Source organism: Haliotis rubra, unplaced genomic scaffold (genome assembly GCF_003918875.1).
Source record: "Haliotis rubra isolate DU_JTF1 unplaced genomic scaffold, ASM391887v1 Scf51, whole genome shotgun sequence".
In the NCBI taxonomy this organism is placed as follows: Eukaryota; Metazoa; Mollusca; class Gastropoda; order Lepetellida; family Haliotidae; genus Haliotis; species Haliotis rubra.
In genome coordinates this window covers 425,531-447,774 of record NW_025767202.1, presented here as the reverse complement: position 1 = coordinate 447,774, position 22,244 = coordinate 425,531, and the positions used below count along the sequence as shown (strand labels likewise).

The following is a 22,244-nucleotide window of genomic DNA, read 5'->3' as shown; positions in this document are numbered from 1 at the left end:
ATACTGTAACCAAAGCCATAGAAATTCGACATTTAAACTTGCCAAGAAGAATAGTGCAAACCTATTTCACAAGGCCTCGTTGTGTAGTTTGTGCTGCTTGAACAGGACAAAATGTTTACTATGTCAGTTTAATTAGGTCCAAATTTTTATTTAGCTCGGATTCCAAGCATTGAGAAATGGTTCAGAATTGCAGCTCTCAAATGGTATTTGTCAATGAGTACAACAATCATTTGATTTTACTTGTTCTCTCACAAGTTGGTAGCGTTAGGCTAGCAGAATAGGTGACTTGATCCAAGTATTTGGAACAAAGGAATAGAATTACCACTGACACTTGAAAACAAGACTTACACACTCACTCTTTGATCACTCTTAACCATTTTGTGTACATCGTGAATTTTTGGTGTCATTTGGTGTAAAATATATTCCTTTCAGAATGTCAGTGAGCTTTGAATGATGGATTTTTTTGCAATTTTGATGTTGATGAAGATTTGTAGAGACAACACTGGAACTTGATGAAGTTAGTTGTATAATTGCTTTATGACTGTTTCTAATCCTCAGGCTGATTTCTACAACACAATAGAAGCTCTTGGTGCCATTGCATCCCGATCAAGACAGCACCCAGAAGGGTAAATATCACATTACAAAATAGTGTTTGTTACCAGAGGGTTAACGATACAATGAGGCAGCGTTATAATACTTATCCTGATAACATGGGTGATTTGAATTCCGATAATATTTCATATTATCTCCCGTTCTATAGGTAAGTCACAACCCTGAATCATTTGTTTTTTAAATATCAGACAGCTATGATGGGTTGTTGTTAAGATGCAGTTATAAGCTTAGGGACACATGTAGATACTGGTATTTATTACCACCCAGAAAATACTAGAGAACAGGCTTTAACTGGTTCTTGAACAGTGTGTTAGTTTTTCACGTTTACATCAATATTACTTGTATTGTATGTGAGGTAGCCTAATGGTTAAAGCATTCGCTCATCAGGTCGAAGACTCTGGTTTGATCCCCACATAAGTACAAAGTGTGAAGCCCATTTCTCGTGTCCCCTACTGTGATGTTGCTGGAATATTGCTAAAAGCGGCATAAAACCATACTCACTCACACACTGTATTGTATGTTTTACAACACAGGTTTCGAATTGATGTATTGTATCGTGAGCCAGGTATCAGTCCTGAGTTAGTGGATTGTGTCATTATACACTGTGTCATTATACACTGTCATTATACACTGTGTCATTATCCACTGTGTCATTATGCTCTGTGTCATTATACACTGTGTCATTATGCTCTAACAGTGTTGCTCACAGTTTCAATCACTGGAATGTCTGATTCATGTAGAACCATCATAGGGCTGGATTATAGCAGGGTGCTGCGTTAGACAACAAACAAAAGGGTGCAATAAACAGCGTGATATAGAATCTTGTTTCACCTCACCTCTGATCACTTTTTTAGATACGGTAGCTTATTTACACCTGAATTTCTGTATAAAATTTCCAATTTGTTCAGTTACTGTATACTATGCAACACAAGCCTTTGATGGACAGAAGCATCTTATGCTGGGTTTTCCCCAACAGTCATGTGCGGATACTTACTTCCAGCCTGTCAACACTGATTGAGATCATCCGTCAGAACAGTGACGGAGGCCTGCTCGATCGAACACCAGGTGGCCCGACTTCCATGATGCAGTCAGGAATCTCCCAAGAGCGAGAGTTTGATGACCCCCCAGGCCTGAACGAGAAAACAGAGTATTTACTGAGGGAGTGGGTCAACATGTACCACTCTCCGGCAGCTGGGCGGGACAGCACAAAGGCCTTTTCTGCTTTTGTTCAGCAGGTGGTACGATCAGTTTTGTTTGTGGTTGAACCCTTCATGTCTCACCCATTTACTAGACAGCAGTCTCATAGTGACCATTGCCTGCACACCACACTCATAGTCACTTACACAGCAGTGATGAAAGGTTTGAAATCTGCTTTTACACTCACAGCGTACCACTTTCCTGTCAAGCATTTCCGTGCCCTGCTGTAGGATTAACTCAGTGTTTCATCATGATGACTGGTATATTATTGTTGGTTGATGTCCATGGCATTCGTGGTAGTTTGTTAAATCCATGATTCAAAGATTTTTGTTGTGCTAAGATGGTATGGAAATGGGAGAGGTAATATTTATTTAGCGGAAGTTATCCAGTAGTTCAGTGTGACAAATGGTTTATACAAAATGTGGAAAATATTTCAACAGGGACTTTAATGTAATTAAAACTGAAGTCAGTGTTATTACAAATTAATAAAAGCATGCAGTGTATTTATGTCGAATCGAACCTGCAGCAGTGGAAAAAGCTCAGTGGAATCCTTTTTGAATAATTTTATTTGTTTGAATGGAGACATTATGCATTTTAGATTTGAAAAGATATCACAATATGATTAATTCTTTTATCACTCTTCACTCTACATATATCCAGAATATGTCTTGAATATTAAGAAGGATATGGATTGTCATGTGGGGTTGTGTTTTTAGCTATCATAATAATTGCAGGTTTGCATTTTATGGGGCACTGAAGTGTCAGCTCTAAACCTATCCTCTCATTTTGTCTCTTCAAGAGAATAGTGATGTCTCTAATTTCTCTTTTACACAACTGTCCACGTGAGTTCTGATATGCATGGCAGACAACACTAGATAATCATGCATGTTCTACCTAAAGTCAACTAAATTAACAAACTAGCCTTCAGCTCTGCAGTAGGGCACAAAGTTTATGTATGTATGAATCTAACTGTTTGATTTTTGACTAAAATTGACATGAATGTTGCATGTCTGTAAAACTATTGTGCTATAACAAATAACAGCTCCAAATGCAAGCCTAGTTCTCTGAGGCCGTTTCAATTTCATTCTTACTTGTTACGATACATCAATGAATATGTAACTTTGCATTTCAAAACTTTGCAAACCAATGCTGAAAGAAACCGGTTTCTATTTGTGACAGAACATGTAAGATTCATACTGTCAAAACTTCACATACAGCCAGCAATATGAAGTACAAAAGCAATTTGTCCAATGTCCTTTCAGTCTATAGTAATAGGTGGATGTTTCTGTTTCTATAGATGCACCAGCAAGGCATCCTCAAGACCGATGATTTAATCACCCGTTTCTTCCGTCTGTGCACCGAGATGTGTGTGGATCTGTGTTACCGGGCTCTCAGCGAGCAGACTCACACAAGCCCTACTCTCATCAGAGCCAAGTGTTTCCACACACTGGATGCTTTTGTCCGACTCATTGCATTGCTGGTGAAACACTCAGGGGACACAACCAACACTGTCACCAAAATCAACCTACTCAACAAGGTGAGGAGCGGGGGAATCATTGATTCTGTAACAGTGTTCGTGTTTACTTGCTTTGTAGAATAAGGATGATAACAATCGTTGATAAATATGACAACAGAATCATAGGGGCGTGTCACGCTTAGAAACAGCATTAGAAAGACATATAGGTATATAGACCCTACCCTAGTACTATATAAAAGGAAAGGGATGTAACAACGGAACCACCCCCTCCTCAATCAAAGTTAGATTTCACCACGCAAACTTTTTTTAAGGCCCTGTCGAGGCCTACGGATCGAAAGCGAGATGATTTCCCTACACAGGTCTAAAACTTGTTGCAACATCTACAGATCATTTCCTCGACAGTAAGCAGGCATTTTCTCCAAAACCATTGGCAATCATACTCACTTGTCGGCCATAGATGGCCTTGACATTTAGGTGATCTGAGCAGATCTGGTCTACATACAGACTATCATTATGCAACTTAAATACGGTTGAGTGCTGCATTAACCAACAAACAAACACACAAAAGTGCTGTACCCACACATACCTATGCTTTGCCTTTTCTAACACTGGACATCCCCCTGTAGGTACTGGGAATAGTTGCTGGGGTGCTACTTCAGGACCATGAAGTCCGCTACACAGAGTTCCAGCAGCTGCCCTATCACCGCATCTTTATCATGCTCTTCATCGAGTTGAACGCACCAGAACCCATACTAGAGAGCATCAACTTTCAAGTGTTAGCAGCATTTTGGTAAGATTAGGTGTTTTGCTAACTGTGTGGTGAGTGTGCTTTTAGTTATGACAAGTAGAATTTGTGTGTGTTGCTTCCACTGATATTTTACACAAGATGAGCTTCTATCCTCCAAGTCTCTAAGTATTTGAGTTTATTTTTAGCCATGTGTTCCACATCTTGAGGCCTGGGAAAGCCCCTGGATTTGCTTATGCCTGGTTAGAGCTGGTCTCTCACCGCGTCTTCATCGGTCGGCTTCTGGCCCTCACACCTCAACAGAGGGTACGTACCATCACTGCGTATGGAATTTCATCATTAATAAGTTGCCTTTGTGTTTCATATCGGATGAGTTTTCACATGGTTGATGTTCGTGACTCCATGTTTCAGGGCTGGGGGATGTATGCTCAGCTGTTGATTGACCTGTTCCGCTTCCTCTCGCCCTTCTTGAGGAATGCTGAACTGACCAAGCCAACACAGCTTCTGTACAGGGTAAGGAACTGTTCTTGTACCTTTATCAGGCAAGTGGTGCCACCTGAGATCTAATTTTTAGACGCAGTATTATTCGTTACACTGCTATACTGAGTCTAACAAAACCTAGTAGGTCACATCAGGTAACCTTTCCAATTGACCAATCAGAACACAGCTTACCAAATCACGAAAGTGGACATTTGCACATACCTTTTGAACTTTTACCTCGAAAAAGTTTGTACCCGAACGATTCCAAATGCTGTTTTCCGTATGATCGCTTCCGAGTGATGCACATGGAGCACTCCACAACAGTGAGTAAACAGTCGCTGAAAATAGCGTTTTGTCAGTATTCAAGCATGTCAACTTGCGGAAATATTAGCTAATGATAACCATGTCACCAGAAACCCCAAAGCGTATATACTGCAGGTCAAATATCTGTGTTTTATGCGGATTTTCGTCTGTTGGGCGATCAGTGTTCGCGCCCATTTTGTAAGTCCCGCCGAACCCTAAATAGCAGCCGTTGTCGGATTGGTTAAATCCGTTCGGCCGTCTCGCCTTTAATTGGACGGTCCTAGGTCGCTCAAAGGTTACCTGACGCGACCTTCCACAAGGTTTTGTTAGACTCAGTATAGCAGTGTAACGAATAATACTGAGTCTAAGTTTACTTAGACTGAAAAAAATTATGTTTGAGATTACCAGTTGGTCATTCTTTTAATAATACAGACTGTCAGGGTTATTCTCCATTTGTGATCTACTAGTGCTGCTTATGTGAGGAAAAAAGGAATAAGAATACTGAAATTCATTTTTGTTTAAAACCAGGTGATTTTGTTCAGGACAGCATATGTTACTGCTCCAGTCCATGACTGCAAAATGTGTTATTCAGGTCAGTGAGAGCGTATGTATTTTTGTTTCAGGGAACGTTACGAGTCCTGCTGGTCTTGCTACATGATTTCCCAGAATTCCTCTGTGATTATCACTATGCATTCTGTGATGTCATCCCACCCAACTGCATCCAGATGCGTAACCTCATTCTCAGTGCTTTCCCTCGCAACATGAGGCTGCCCGACCCCTTCACCCCCAACCTAAAGGTTGACACTCTGCCTGACATCACACATCCCCCTCGCATCCTCACCAACTTTGTCAACATGATTCAGCCAGCTTCTTTCAAAAAGGTAAGCAAGGTTTACCGGTGTCTTTCTATTTGTGAACCCTGGGGTCTCTCAGCCCTATCTTTTCTAGTCCAGCTGTAGACTTAAGGGACTCAGGGTGTCCACTGTACCAACAACAGAAATACTATAAATAGTTAGTATTTGTGAAATGTTATGTTGGTGTGAAATCAAGCTTTGTAACCAAGTGAAAATACTTGGATATAGTGAAATGTATGATGATTTCAAATTATCTTGCTGTTCTGGCCAGATGTCATGAACTTGAATATTTACAAAATGTCTTGTATATAACAAGAGTGAATGAAGTGATTCCTTTATTGTCCAAATTATCTTCCATTCATATATTTTGGGATTTGCACAACATAATTATTGGTGTGTTTTTTTCACTTTCGCAGGAAAATGATTATTGTTTTATTTGCTTTATTTTTCAGGACTTGGACTCATACTTGAAGACAAGGACTCCCATATCCTTCTTGTCTGAACTGAGGAGCAGTTTACAGGTGCGTGAAATAAGAAGTGGCTGTGGCTGCATACACTCTAGGATTATGAATGAAAATAACCCCTGACCAGCTTTATGAATTTCTTGACTTCTTGCACCAGTCTCATGGGGATTATACTATTTGTACCCCATCGAATGAGAGTGTGAATTGACAGATACTAAAAACATTTATTTAGTTATAAGTGAGCAAGTGAGTTAAGTTTTACGTCGCTTTTAGCATCATTCCAGCAATATTATGGCGGGGGACACCAGAAATGGGCTTCACACATTGTACCCATGTGGGGAATCAAACATTAACAAGCAAATGCTTTAACCACAAGGCTACCCCAACACTTTATTAATATTATGTTGAGTTGTCCTAAGTTGACTGTGCCCTCACCACCTACTACCTACTTGTTCACACTGGATTTTGACATATGACTTCAGTATTGCTGATAATAGTTTTAGCCTTCTACAATCACTACTCAGATCAATAATATCACTTGCACAACTGTTTCAGTAATTGGCTTCAGAACCATGAACTATTCTGACTGTTGATAGGACCTTTTGTTACAGGATGAATGATTACCTTCTCGTGCTTCTTGGTTTGTTTTCATGAGATAAGCCCCAGTTATAAGTACCATGTGTTTGTTGAGGGTATTAATGATGCATTCTGTGTTTCCAGTCGAATGAGCCGGGTTGTCACTACAACATCCCCCTGATTAATGCACTGGTCCTGTACGTGGGCACCCAGGCCATCCAGTTCATACACACCAAGGGCCAGACACCGGCTATCAGCACCATAGCTCCTTCATCACACATGGACATCTTTCAGAATCTCGCTGTCAATCTTGACACAGAAGGTTAGAAGCTTATGTCCATCATAGATTTGGTACAGGAAACTAGTCTCTAAGCTTTAGTGAAATATGTAATGTACGTTCTTCTTCAATATTGTAGTGCAGAATAGTTTCCATTTAGCCAGGTTTGTAGTCATAAATTCTTTTTCAGAGAGATCGTCCTTGGGGTACATATTATGCATTTTCCGGCTGTAAAATGTCCTGTGACAGTTGTATCAATGTTTTTTGAATAAAAAGATTGTACAATAAATAAACTCTTTTATTTATTATACGGACCCTACCTCACGGAGTTACCTCCCTTAGCGCATGCGCACCAACTGGGTAGGCTCCTAGACCCGTATCATCATTCCTTCTGCTGTCACGGCCCTGAACAGACGTTCGTTGTGATTACCTTTCATGAGCCGTACGGCGCTGTATTTTAAGATGTCTGAGACACCACCTGTATGTTTGGTTTTATTTGTCTAAAACAATAACAGTAAAGCCTTACAGTGGTTGTTTCATAATTGTGACTTTGTATAAGTACTATCAAAATACGCATAAACTTTCCCGTGGTTTACTTAAGTTTGCTCTGCCATGGCGGGAAGTTTAGCGTGCCGCGTGGTCGCAATATTGGCGTTTTTAAACCAACTATTACTTTCCGTGGTAACCTTCACGATTTTTCAATGTTTTCTACGTGTTTCTCTGCTGCTGGCCACAAGTTAACTACCATGTTTACGTGTTTGTTTCAGGCTTTTACCTGTTGTTCGGTCTGTGGGGAAGTATTCCCGGGCTGACAGTCACTCCCAATGCGTGGCCTGTCTGGAGAAGACGGGCCATGTGGCTGATACATGTTCAATTTGTCTGGCCTTTTCCCCGGGCACAGAAGAGGCGGGCGGGCCGACACCCTGTTTTACCGCTGAGATGCGTGGAGGCGGAGGGGACCTGGACGCAGGTTCCCCGCCAAAATCTAAACGGGCGGCCCAAAAGGAAAAAATCCCGTGGCCCTTCCCCTCTCCTACCACTTCGAGTGGTTTTGACATGTCTCTAATGGAGTCGATGTTTCAGAAGCAGATGGACTCAATGAAGTCCTTCGTTCGGGAGTCGGTTGGAGGTCTCCGCCAGGAGTTCCTCGCCCACTCCGGACGGGGGGCGGAGAGTCCGGGGGTGGGATCGCCGGCCTCGGCTAGATCCCTCAGCCTTGAGGCGTCTGTCGATCCGTTGCCTCTGGCTTCGGGTCCGGACGCCTGGGCTGCTCCGGAGAGGGAGGTGCTCCCAGTCCCCCTCTCGGAGCTTGCGCTTGGGCCGTTGAGTATTCCTGGTATTCCGGTCCCTGCGCACACCCGCCCCATGAGAGCGGAGGCACCAGTTCTGCCTGGCCTGCCTCCAGCGTCTCGGGACCGGGGTCCACGCACGCCGGCTGGCGCTGACGTGGAGCAGTCGGTCTGTTCCTCCCTTCCTGTGGTGCCCAGCTAGGCAGTCCACCGGGTCGGGTTAGGGTCCTCCACGGAGGAGACCCAGCCTCTGACTTCGGGCTCGGACGCCGAGGCAATGGAGCTCGGGGAGGTCGAGGAGCATGACGGCAGCTTCCGTTTTGCTTCGGCCTTGCGGGAGGTCCGGCAGAGAATTGCCGAGGGCCTACCCCAGGCCGCGGTGCCTGCTGGTTGCGTGGACTCGACTGAGTTCCGCTTGCCTGGTGAGGCGTTTGCCCCTAGGCAACCCTCACAGACGCAGCTCCGCATTCTGCCATCGTTGGTCGCGGACGTGGTCGATCCCCTCTTGTCTGGTACCGAGTCAGGTTTGACTTACCTGAACTCGCGGCGGGGCGCTTACCAGCTTGGGGAGGATTCCCTGTTCGCCGTAACCGATCGTTGACGAAAGTGTGTTTTCACTTCCGCCGCCTCTGGGGGAGGCTCGGCTTCTCCGAGCAGCCCGCTGCTCGGCAAGGGCCTCACTCCACCTTTGCCCTCGCTGGCATCCCCTCTATGCACGCGCATCGACCTACGAGGAGGTCTACCGAACGCTGATGCAGCAGGTGCGGTGGTGGGTCCATGAGGCCTACCTCTCCTCGATACAGAGGTCGGCCCTGGAGGCGGAGGGCATGCTGGCGACGGTCGCCGCGATGTCGTAAGCTACTCCGCCAGCTGTCGGAAGTTCAGGCTCACCTCAGCGGCGACTCTTTGCGGTCTGCTGCGCCGACGGTGATGTGCGCAGTCATGGGGATGCGCAGGCTGTGGCTGTCGACGTCTAGGTACTCGGCGGCAACACAGCAGACCTTGCTGGCTCTCCCTTTCCGTCTGGGAGCGACCCTCTTTCCCGGGGCACAGCAGGTCATACGGGAGGCTGCCGCTGCAGCTACCTCCTTCAAGGATTCTAAGGCCTTGTTGGAGCACCCGCGGGTGTCTCGCCCCCGCGCTCCCGTGCCACCTTCCTCCGCCGGGGTGCAGCCTACACCCGAGTCTGCCGGCTGGCTTCGGCCGCTTGGTAGGGGTAGGCGGAGGAGTAGGTCCGCCAAGGGTAGGGGCAAGGAGCAGTCCTCGACTAGCGTGTGTCACACCCAGTCAGCTCCGCTACTAGGGTCCACGCACGCGCTCCTACCCCATATCCCAGTGGGAGGCCGCCTTTCTCTATTCCTGCCGGAATGGGAGAAGGCTACCAACAACGCTTGGGTGCTGGCCACGGTCAGCATAGGCCATCTCCCACTGTGGAAGCGAGGTCCGCCCGACTTCACCGGCATACGCCGCACTCCGGTGCCGTCATGCCAAGCCAGGGCGGACATATTGCGCGACGAAGTTCAGGCTCTGCTGGACAAGTCCGCAATCGAGCGCATTCCACCGGGAGAGGAACAGGCGGGATTTTACTCCACGTACTTCCTCGTCCCGAAGAAAGACGGCGGGTTCCGTCCGATTCTCAACCTCAAGGGTTGAATCGCGATGCTCGAAGTACCATCCTTCAAGATGGAGACACTGCGCCGGTGCTCTCATCTGTTCAGCCCGGCGATTGGCTCACGCCAATCGACCTAAAGGATGCGATTCTGCATGTACCCATACATCCCTCGCTCAAGCAGTACCTCCGGTTCTCTTTACGACGGGATGTATTACCAATTCAGGGTGCTCCCCTTCGCATATCGACTGCCCCAAGGGTGTTCACCAAGCTCATGTTAGTCCCAGCTACCCTAGCTGCGCCGCAAAGGAAGGCGTTGTTACCCTTACCTAGACGACTGGTTGCTCGAGCACTAACACAGCCAGCGAAGTCAAGATGCTACTCACACAGTGATAGACATTCTAACTCGACTGGGGTGGATCATCAACCTCAAGAAATCCGACCTGGTACCCACCCAGGACTTGGTTTTTCTTGGGAGCGATTCCAAAGCAACAAGGATCTCGTTTCCTTGTCGCCCGACCGGGTCACCAGAGTTCGGGAGATGGTATCTTCATTCCTCTCCCAGCCCCAGGCACCAGCACGGACTTGGCTCCGTCTTACTACTGGGCCATATGGCGGCGCGATCTCTGTAGTGTGGCGGCGCGGTTGAGGATCGCGCCCCATACAGCAAGCTTTGGCTCGGCTGTGGACTCACACGGAGGATCTGAGCGCAGTCTCACAGTCCCCGAAAGTGGTTGACACCTCACCTTCAGTGGTGGACAAATGTCGGGAATCTCACCAGGGGGTTCCCTTGAAATCCCGGCGCCAGCTCTCACAGTTCAGACAGATGCGTCCCTCACGGGCTGGGGGCGTTCTGGGCAGTCTGTCGGCTTCCGGACTCTGGTCCGAAGCCGGCTCACCTTCACATCAACGTGTTGGAGCTGAGAGCTGTGCGGTTGGTATTCGAGCGCTTCAGAGAGCATGTCCGTGGCCAGGTAGTCCGCCTTCAGTTAGACAACCAGACGGGCCATGTCGCACATCCTGAAGCAGGGAGGCACGGTGTCCCCAGCTCCTCCGGGAAGCGTGGGACTTTCTCCTCTGGAGCGACCAGTACGATTGTCAGGTACTCCCTGTTTATCTCCGGGGCTGGAGAACGTCGCGAGCAGATGCGCTTTTTGCGGATCCTGGCCCCGCGACGAGTGGATGCTCGACAGGCAGATATTCACAGTAATCTCCCAGTTGTAATGGGTCGCTCGAGGTGGATCTGTTTGCGTCCGGGCGGACGCATCAGACACCCGATGTTCTGCTCTCGGATACCGGACCAGAGGGCGTTGGCTGCCGACGCCTTCCTGCTGGATTGGACGGGCAAAGTGCTCTGGGCTCCCGCCGTTACCACTCATTCCCCGTGTCCTTTCACAGCTGTCCACCCAGCCAGCTCGGCTACTTGTGCTACTGGCACCGCTGGCCGCCACAGAGCTGGTTTCCGGTAATTCTCAGGTTTCTGGCTCAGCCTCCTGTTCTATTACCTTTGCGCATCGGACATTCTCACTCAGAACGGAGCTTCCACCCAAATCCACGGATTCAGTGGGTGGCTTGGCCTCTGTCAGGTCTAACCTCGAGGCACGCTGGAATTCCTGCAGCAGTTGCAGACACAATTCTGGCTTCGGTAGGGATTCGACAAACGCTCAGTATGAGGATAGGTGGTCCCGCTATATGCGCGCTGGTGTTCAGATAGGGCATTGCAGATCCCTTTTCTGCGGATTTAGTCCGAAAGTATTGGAGTTTTGCAAGCTCGTTTGGAAGAAGGCCTGGCGGCTTCGACCATTCGTGGCTACTCCACCGCTATTTCCACTTTTCACACCCCTGTCGATGGTGCTCTTCTGGGGCAGCACCTCTCGTGACAGCGCTTTTAGCTGGCGCTGAACGGATTCGACCTGCTCTCAGGCTTAACCAGTCCACCTTTGGGATTTGTCGATCGCGGCTCGATTGGCTGTCCGTCCCACTTTCTCACACCTATCGGCTATTTCCATTCAGTTGTTGACCTGGAAAGCTGTGTTTCTGGTGGCGGTAACATCTGGTCGAAGAGTCGGCGATATACATGCTATGTCGTCCGACCGGCGCTGACTGTGTTTCACACGGATCGCGGTCAGCATTCGGCCTCCCAGATACTTTACCGACCGAAGGTCGATCACGCTTTCCATGTGACAGCTCCTATCGAACTTCCTACTCTTACCCAGCCTTCCACATCGGGGACCACTCCACGAGCACTCACCCGCTGGATGTCCGTGAAGACGCCAAAGTCTATATCAAACTTAACGCAGGGGATCCGTGACGGGTACCCAGCTGTTCTGTTGTTACGGTGGCGGAAGGCTGGTCTGCCAGCCAGCAAGCAAACTTTGTCTCGCTGGCTTGTTTCGTGTATTTGTGCCGCTTATCAGGCTAAGGGCAAGCCTCCCCCTGAGGGGTTGAAGGCTCACTCGGTCAGGGCAGTAGCCGCATCAAAGCTTTTGCAGCCGCACTCCCCATTGAAGAGATCTGCTCTGCCGCTATTTGGAGCCGCCAAGCACTTTTTATACGCCATTATCAGCTCGATACACATTCACGCAATCGTATGCGAGCTTTGGTCGCACCGTTCTTTCCAGTGGACAGTGTCCTGCCACCCTGACCAAGTGAGTCTTGGTTTATTGGTTTGTGTTGACGCTTACTGTACAATGATTCCATTATTGACATGTCTGCTACGAGCACTCAGAGAACCTGTACCCCCTTTCGATTCTCTAAGGAGTTACGATATCGTTAGTGAGTGGTATTTTTGTTTTCCCCACGGTGCTCTCACGAAGAAGCCACTTAGTGGGTCGGATTTCACTGACATTCGCGACTCGTGCAATGTCTCATTATGCTAGAGGTCGCCTTTTGAGCACAAATCCTCCCTGTCAGTTCCCTCCCATAATGCCTCTCGAAGGAGGCTTAAACTGGGTCGAGTGACAGGTGAGTGTTATGGCGTCTGTTCAATTTTTTTCCATGATACGATCGCTATATTTTGTGTGTGCTTGGACAGAATTCCCTCCTCCCTGGCCTCCGGTCTTTGGGAGTCTGTGTTTATGCATAATATGTACCCCAAGGACGATCTCTCTGAAAAAGAATTTCCCAAACCTGCAGAGGTTTTCAATTCTTTGAAGAGAGTCGTCCTTGGGGTAGGGCCCACCCACCTCCCCGCAATTCTGTTCACTGATGAGAATTCAGCAGAAGGAATGATGATACGGGTCTAGGAGCCTACCCAGTTGGTGCGCATGCGCTAAGGGAGGTAACTCCGTGAGGTAGGGTCCGTATAATAAATAAAAGAGTTTATTTATTGTACAATCTTTTTATTCAAAAAACATTGATACAACTGTCACAGGACATTTTACAGCCGGAAAATGCATAATATGTACCCCAAGGACGACTCTCTTCAAAGAATTGAAAACCTCTGCAGGTTTGGGAAAGTTTTTTGTTTGTTGTTTAGCACTGCACTCAACAATATTCCACCAGTGACAGTGGTCTGTAAATAATCCAGTCTAGACAAGACAATCTAATGATTAATATCATGAGCATTGATCAACACAACTATGATTATGTGTCACCCATAGGGCTGTGCAATATAACCGGTTTACCCGGTATTTACCGGTTCAGACATGAAAACGATACGTATTGCGATACGCTGTTGGAAATCGGTATTTTGACTTGCATTCGGAAAACTTTGTAACACTCGGAAATTTTCGGATATTTCCTTGTTTCGTTTGTGCCAAATATTATTCACACTTTTATTTTATCATGATTAAAAGTTGTTATTAAAGCTTAATCAAGCATAGTGATTTTGTTGTGTTTTTGCTCTATAAATCAAGCATTAACTCGATTATAAGTAGTTTTTTGTTTAAAAATACTTCATGCAATATATTGCAATACATATCGCAATACATGCTTTCGCATCGCAATATATCGCAATATGAAAATTCTCTGCAATACCCACCCCTTGTCACCCAAGTCAGCAAGCCTGACCACTCTAACCTGTTAGTAGCCTCTTTACTTACGACAAGCAGGGGTTGCTGAAGATCAATTTTGACCCGGATTTCCACAGGTTGCAAGGACTGATACCCAATATAAACTTGCTGTTTGGTATTTGTATTTTGTAGGTCGGTACCTGTTTCTGACAGCAATAGCCAACCAGCTGCGTTACCCCAACAGTCATACTCACTACTTCAGCTGCACGCTGCTCTACCTGTTTGTGCAGGCCAACAACGAGCAGATCCAGGAACAAATCACTAGGTAGGACACCACACTCTGCCTTAGTCATTACTTCATAGCATACACTGTTCCTCAGATCACTTCAATACTCTACTGGTCAGTATGCACAATGTTCCTGATATCAGCTGGCTCCTTGTGATGAAAACTTGGTGTTTGACTAGTTTTGGTGAAGCAATAAAATGATTGCAGGCCTAGTAATTCAAATTCAGTTGACCATATATATATTATTGACAGATTTAAAGTTAAAAACTATTTTTCGTAATGTTATTGGAAAAACAATTCTCGGACACATGCTTCAGCAACGTGACCACATCTAAATTGTCAAAAAGCGAAACAATGATGTTTCATGGAATCATTGAATAAACTGAAGAGAGTAATGAATAGAATCAACAAAAGTACTCAGGAAATCTGTCAAATGTAAGTTACCATTTCCATCTTTCCATCCGATCGTGTCACATAAGTCGTGTGAAGCCCATTTCTGGTGTCCCCGCCGTGATATTGCTGGAATATTGCTAAAAGCGGCATAAAACCATACTTACTCACTCACTCATGTAAGTCAAGTGACATCTCGGCTTTTGTTGCCTCGATCCTCATTGTAGACATGATGTTTGCATGAGATATATGTGTGAGACATTTGTCACAGGTCATAACCTAGCATGAGGAGGATATCCATTGCTGTAATATGATTGACTGCCTCAGGTCATGTTCATTATTTTGATTGACCACAATCCTTGTAGCAGATTGTGGAAAAAAAAAAACCTGGTTGATCTGGACATTATGAACGTGTAAGCTTGCATTTTCATTAAATATACACTTCATTAAGTTGTAGCTGTATTGTTTGAATGATCTGATAAAAATAACTTTCATATTTATCAACAGTAGCATTAGACCTTTGAAATGGTGTTGACATGACAATATCAATGATGTTATACTAGCTGATGTTTTCCTTGATAAATGTAGGTTTCATCTGTCATCTCAGAGTCTCTGGGAACTCAGTGTCATGGCAGTAAAAGCTTTTGGCTGACTGGTGTTGAAAGAGTTAATGCCACAATTGGCAACAGTCCAGCTGTATGACAGCAGTCTGAGAATAATCATGAGAATTGATCCATGGAGTCCTTATACAATAACATGCCACCATTTCATGACGCCTCACCATGCGATCTATTTAGGTTCAACCTGAGACAGGCATGGTCTGTTCTATTTCACCCACGGCTAGGTTATCAGAGAGAGCCATGTACTATCACTAAAGTTTCTTGAGCCCTACTGTGCGTGAACTTTATGCCAGCTTGACCATTGCCTCATATTTAATCAGTAAAAAAGACAGATGCAAGGCTGTTTAGGCATATGTTCTAACATCTGTACACAACCTTGGTGAGGAAGAAAAATGAAGTTGAAATCTGTGGGCTGTTTCATTCGTTAATGTTACATTAAGCCACTTAAAGATATCTTGAAGAGTGACATTTAGTCCTCTTCAGTGTGTTGTATTTAAGATTTGTGCAGGTAATTTCAGGTACTTACTGATCTGTGTTCCGTTATTTCAGAGTGCTACTTGAGCGTCTGATTGTCAACCGGCCTCACCCATGGGGTCTTCTCATCACATTCATTGAGCTCATCAAAAACTCCACATTCAAGTTTTGGAGTCATGAGTTTGTCCACTGTGCACCAGAGATTGACAAGTAAGTACTATCGTCACGATCCCAATACTGGCATACGTCAGACCAAAAGGAAGTCGAAGGAAATTGTTGACAACTTATTTTGTGACACAGTTCAGTTGTAGTTATCTCTTTAACATGTACTAGTCTTTCTTGCAGGCTTTTCGAGTCTGTGGCTCGGTCCTGTATGCAGCCAAAACAGACCAGCAACTCACGAGAACCTGAGACGGCTGAAGTTCACTAGCCAGAAAGTGTTTTCAAATATTGGTGCAAACTTTCACAGCTGGGTCAACTTGAGACACATGGCGTCACAGTTGGCCAGCATCTTGGAGTGTTCATTTAGTCTACAGCCATATCAACCCCCCTCACCAGTGATGTTTCCCCCTCCCCTTCAGCCTCGCTACCAAACTGACTGGTCAAGGACCCTGCTCAGACTGTGTGGATGGTGTGTGTCCTTCACCTTGGGATTCTTTGTGTGGCTGGGACTAGTGACACAAGTGATTGTGCATTTACACTACAAACTTGGCACTTGGCCTACTTGCAAATATTTTCTTGTGTGTGTACATTTTGATGGAATTGTGAAAAGAATCAAAGATGTAAGAAAGTGTCCATTGCTATTTTTCCTTCCCTTGGGTTCATCCTGCTGTATAGTCATGTGTAAAATTTGTTCATCATGCATAGGGAGTGCTGGATCCGGACTGGCTCAGCTATGGAACTCCTCACTATAGAGGGCAAATTGTTAATTTAATAATTATGTCGACAGATGCGACAATAAATGTTACTGATGTTTTAAAGAACAGAATCACTGGACAATGGAGTATGATTTGAAGTGTTGATTTGTTGTTATCGTAGAAATAAAATATATTGCTTGCAGTAATTCTACACTTTGTTGTATGTCATTGTCAGAGAAAACACAGGGTGAAAGTATTTTGAATGAGATCTTTAGAAGTGTTTAGCCAAACACCTGTGACTGCCAAGTACAGGGAATTACCTGGGTCTGTTTTTGAGCCAATGGTGTCTCATTTATATTTTTGTGGCGTCCAAGGCTTGAAGGTTGTGATCCCCAGATGGCAACATGTGGCTTACTTGCATTCCAACTGTTTTTGAAATATTGCACATGGTCCATGGTTTTCAGCCTATTTCGTTACGGGAAACTGCGAGTATTGGATTGTTGTCAGGCTAATGTTTGTGTGTAAACCTGAGTATTACTAAGGGTAGTTCTCAGGCTACGGTTTTCTAAGGGAAATTGCAGGGTTCCAACAGAAAAATGCTTTGTCAGTATGTTTCTCATTCCAATTACAATGTATTCATGAAGTTTTTCATGTTCCAAATTCTATGTTAGTATGTGTGATTTAACATGTGAAATATTGCAGATATGAACTGGATTGAGATCAAGGAATGCATTTGAAATCAGGATGATAGGCCACCAGCAATCTATGCTGGAGAGTGGTTAGGCTCGTTCACAATTTTCATTGCATGTCATCATCTGCCCAGCAGCGTAGATATTATTGCTCCTTAAATCATTCACTGGATTGTCTCACTACCTAAATCACTGAATCATGAAAATAAGAGATTCTAATGTTAGTTTGATGTGTGCAAAACATGACAAATATTGATTTATGATATGCTACAATTTATTCCTTGTTAAAATACAGTTTATATTATTATGAGTTCATACAAAGGAGCAGAAAATGCATAACAATAAATAAACTTAATATCAGATCCATATTCAAATCATATTTCAAATTTGAAAGTTCAAAAACAATTGTATGAAAGGCTTATTACAAATTCTTCATTAGATAATTTATTCATACCCCGACCTTCTTGCCTTCCACCAGGAAGTGTATTGTAAGGTCAGAGAATGTGTGATACTATTACATATTCTGTGAACCAGGTTTTCCAACTGTGACCTACAAAATCTCTGATTAGATTCACATGATCTGCTTAGGGGTTTCCACAAAGCACACCTTTAGTGTCTCTGCAGTTCATGAAAAGTTACCAACCTGTGTCCATAGAAGCACACTGAACAGCACACCTTTAGTGTCTCTGCAGTTCATGAAAAGTTACCAACCTGTGTCCATAGAAGCACACTGAACCACAACGCCTGTTATCCCACCCTGCACACCATACAACACATCATTACACTTCTACTTCTTGTAAGAGAAAAATTGTACCCAGGTTGATTTGAACAGACCTATTGAGTATTCCTGAGTAATTCAGAGGTCAGATCGTGTGGGGACAGAGGATACACATGCTACAGACCCAATACAACAGGGACAACGTGTGCTTAGTCTTGCATATGTTGCATTAGGGACCATTTATTATTTATGGCTGGGGGATGGAGTGATGATTTTTATGGAGAAGCATGTACAATGTGACTATCTCTCCAGAACAAAATGCGTGGACCCCCCACCAAAAAGATATATATAAAATTATCTTCTCTCCCCCTTCCCCCAAGCCATTAATTATGAACAGTCCCTTACATTAATAGTATGTATCCTAAGTTGAGATTTAAGTAGAACAAGTAGAAAATGCATCCACAATTTTCCATTGTAGTAAATCTCCATACGACCATGACAAATACCCACTCATTTCCTACCCCAGCCTTGGTTTGAATCTGGTAAACACTGATACAAGTCTATTAACAGTCTTCCAACAAATGACAGTAAGTTCTAACAACAGTGGCTTGACGGGCATTGTTGCTAGTTCACTACTATAGGACTTGCCCCATGTAGTAATACTCTTGAAATATCTGCTCATATACAATATTATATGATGACTGGAAGCGTTATTATTAATAAAATAAGGGATTGCATTTATAGAAGAACAGGAGGACTTTGTGTTTGAAAAATGGAAATTCCTGGCCAAGTTGCTGATGGGAGATGCAACTTTAAAAATGATTCATTGTTGGCAAAATGTAGGTCAGCAACAAATACAGTACTAGGCCAATACAATGTTTTACCAATATATAGTAACAAATATGATTATTTATTCAAACAATATGTTACGTTAAATATCAAGGAATAAAAATAACAAACATGTAATTGCTTTGGTTGAAACAGTTCCATAATTTCTGTGAAGCGAAAGAACAATACACCACAAACAATGCTGCTTGTAGCCTAATGACAATGGGCCTTGGCACAATATACCAGTTATGCTACTGCATGGCTTGGATCTTTATCCATTGTGCACACCTCACATAATATAGGGTAAAACACTTATATTTTCATAAATAGTCGATGCCAGTGACCACTAATAATGAGTTCATGTAAGGATACAAATTGATTTAACAAATATGAAAGTGAATCAGATCTTGACATGCTAATAGTTCCGGGTATTTATCAAAATGGCATGGAGATGTGATGCACTAGATGCTTCTGCCTTCTATTTAGCACCTTGTAGCCTCTTCTGAAGGAAGTAATTCATCAAAGACCATGTCTAGAGAGTGGATCCAGCCATAAGCACCGTCACAACACTATCTCGCACCTGGGCAGGGAGGGACCCCAAGCAGAGATGCCAACCCATACAATTTTATTGTATTCATAACGAAAAAAACAAGACAAAATATGTAGCATACACAATAAAGTTCAGCCACATTTTATTCAGTATCAAGCTACTTACTACTGATTTAGGTGAGTATAATGTCAATATCAAGTTCTTAGAATATATATATAATTTTTTATTAATATGAAAATTCTTTGGAAAAGCTAATACTAATTCCGGCCCCAACAAATATTAATTTTTGCATCAGTTTTTGGCCAAAATACTAATTGGGCTAAATGAGGGTTGGCATCTCTGCCCTAGTCGCACATCACTCCTGACTTTTTACATTACCTTCGACCACGTGATTACATGTACTTCAAGGAACATCTACCATCATCTCATGTAGGCCTCTACACTGCATACATACTTTCAGGTAAATATATAACCTGAGACGATACACCAACTGTCTGCTGGGATATGTATCACGTTATACTGCTACTGATAGGACATGTATCACGATACTTGCACATGCTGTTATCTATGGTGCATAAGCCATCTTTTTAATGGACAAGATGGCCAAATACCTGGAAACTTACAATGTTCAGTTGGCAATGTCAAGTTTGGCGCAATGGATGAAAATATTTACATTTTCACAACTACTTATTGACAGTTAGGTAAGAATCAATATGTTTACTTTGAGTGAGAATCAGATTTTCCCTTTATGGAGAAGTATAAAAAATCTATCCACTGATGCATTGGTATATCACCCCACTGCAAGTAAATAGATGCTGTTCAAAGGTTAAGAACACCCAATTCGTTCATGTGTAATCGATCATGGTTGGTGGGTATTGCTACACAGCCTTCCAATATTGGGGTGTTTGTTATTTTAGTTTTACTATCACAACTACTGGTACTATTGTGTAGGGAACACACTTCATATTTCAACAGGTAACACATATTCTTAATAAAACGTACACTCAATCCTGTATACCTGATACTTATACAGAGCCCTTATTCTCTAACTGTTCGTAGCCCTAAGAATTCTTAACTTTGATCATAGACAATGTATTAAGAAGGGCTTAAGAAGTTCGTAGGGCTATGAACGTTTCAAGAATAACTAGCCTGTTCATCTTTGATATTATGCTCAATGGACATGATTTCTACATCGTTACACTCAGGAGCAAAATTAGACAAATGCAGTGATTTGATGGTTTAAGCATATGCACAAATACCATCATAAAAGCAAAATATGCAAATCTAAATAAGAAAATGCAATTTGTACAACGCAAAACAAGGATGAATACAGAATTTCAATTCACACAAAAAAACAAAACATTCTTGCGTTGAGATCCCATATGCATGACCCATAGATTCATCTCTCATTAACAACCTGCCAAGGTACATCTCTGTAGAAACGACCACACGTACCTTGCACTCGTTCTGTGTCTACATAACAAATACATGCAACAGGCACGTATACTGTTTGATACAATTTGGGTTGAGTCCCATAAGAAATTAAACCACTCTCAGTGTGAGACACCTAATCGCCAGCACACAAAGTCGCAATCTTACCGACAGCCACTGCGGCATCCATGTGAATATAAGGCACTTACAATATTTGATGGAAGATAGGTCTGAAACATTTCAACTGAACAACAGGTGTATAATTACTTCAACACTCCACTGTTAAAGGACTGGTGACATTCAATATTTCAATACATCCATAGAATATTGGCAAAATTGGAATACAAATGTTTTCTCAATGCCCAAAGTGGAGTACATAATAACAATGAATGTTCTCTCATCAATCTTGGCTTTACAAAATATGCTGATACAAGAAAAGAATGTTCAAACGTTGAGATCATTCTTCACACAAAAGAGCTCACCACTTATTAGTAGTCACTTATGTATTTCAAGATTGTTGAAGTCGATGAGTATGGTTACGATTGCTAGTTACATGTGGGGCTCTGTCAGCCTTCAGCAGAAATGTCCGTACATCAAATTGCAGTGACTTTTGTCAAACCCTGTACATAAAGCATGGAGAATACATATCAAATATATAGAAGGTATAACAAATTGCACTGTGACTATGAAAATGTAAAACTAGGTATGTCCACACCAACAAAACTAGGCCTAAACAATCAAAGGTAAGCCCAGGAAAATACTGTCTAGAAATATGTTTGGCAGCACGCGTGGACAGTTTTCTTTGTTTTCAAGTATGCAAACTACATATTGAAGCAGCCTTCTTTGACAAGTTTGCAGTATGTAAATATAGACCCATTAAAACAGCTTTCTTTGCCAACATTTTGAAGTATTTTGGAAACTACATACTGAAACAGGTTTCTTTTTACATGTTTGAAGGATCCAAACAAACAAACTGTCATCTCACAATGGTCTCGCTGAAGACTCAGGTTCGAATCCCCACATGGGTACAATGTGTGAAGCCCATTTCTGGTGTCCCCCGCCGTGATGTTGCTGGAATATTGCTAAAAGAGGCGTAAAACCATACTCAGTCAGTCAGTCATCTCACAATGGAGAAAAGATCATTTGATCTTTCAGACATGTTTTACCCTTACGTAGACCATGGTTACAATTGGTGATGTTTTACATCGCAAGTCACAAACATCCACATTTTGAAAAGAAGTCTGACTTTACATTCCACATGTCCTAGTGACCACACCAGATTACTTCTATATCATCTGTTAGTGTTTTCCTTGATTAACAGCTCAAACATATACCATGAATTCAAATTGGGTGACAAGTTTGCTCATACATCTATATTTCTACCAATAAAATGTATTAAATCATTTTGGAAGTACAAATTTTGGAATATTAAGAAAGAAAAAAATAGGTTGTCAGTAATTTGAACATGTCTTATAACTTTTAGTCAGGGTTTGACAACTTGATTGTTAGACATTTCCAGTTCAGGATAATCCTTGTGCTACCTCACAATAATGGTACTTATCCAG

General features: G+C 43.5%; 1 protein-coding gene and 1 long non-coding RNA gene across 2 annotated transcripts in view; one reads left to right on the top strand and one right to left on the bottom strand.

Moving 5' to 3' along the window:
* LOC124292146 (CCR4-NOT transcription complex subunit 1-like) overlaps window positions 1-16,669 on the top strand; it is a 52,077-nt gene extending 35,408 nt beyond the window's left edge. The window contains 12 exon segments of the mRNA XM_046729195.1: window positions 559-626; window positions 1,613-1,847; window positions 3,107-3,346; window positions 3,913-4,076; window positions 4,220-4,337; window positions 4,443-4,544; window positions 5,438-5,695; window positions 6,121-6,189; window positions 6,853-7,030; window positions 14,029-14,161; window positions 15,682-15,816; window positions 15,952-16,669. Of these exon segments, the coding sequence (XP_046585151.1) occupies window positions 559-626; window positions 1,613-1,847; window positions 3,107-3,346; window positions 3,913-4,076; window positions 4,220-4,337; window positions 4,443-4,544; window positions 5,438-5,695; window positions 6,121-6,189; window positions 6,853-7,030; window positions 14,029-14,161; window positions 15,682-15,816; window positions 15,952-16,036 (1,785 nt within the window). The 3' untranslated portion in view covers window positions 16,037-16,669.
* A 739-nt stretch (window positions 16,670-17,408) lies between these two features.
* Window positions 17,409-21,614, bottom strand: LOC124292147. Its single transcript, XR_006902374.1, has 2 exons — window positions 17,864-21,614; window positions 17,409-17,795 (listed from the first exon to the last, which is right to left on the bottom strand). It is a non-coding gene; the product is annotated as an uncharacterized LOC124292147 (long non-coding RNA).
* Window positions 21,615-22,244: the final 630 nt, after the last annotated feature.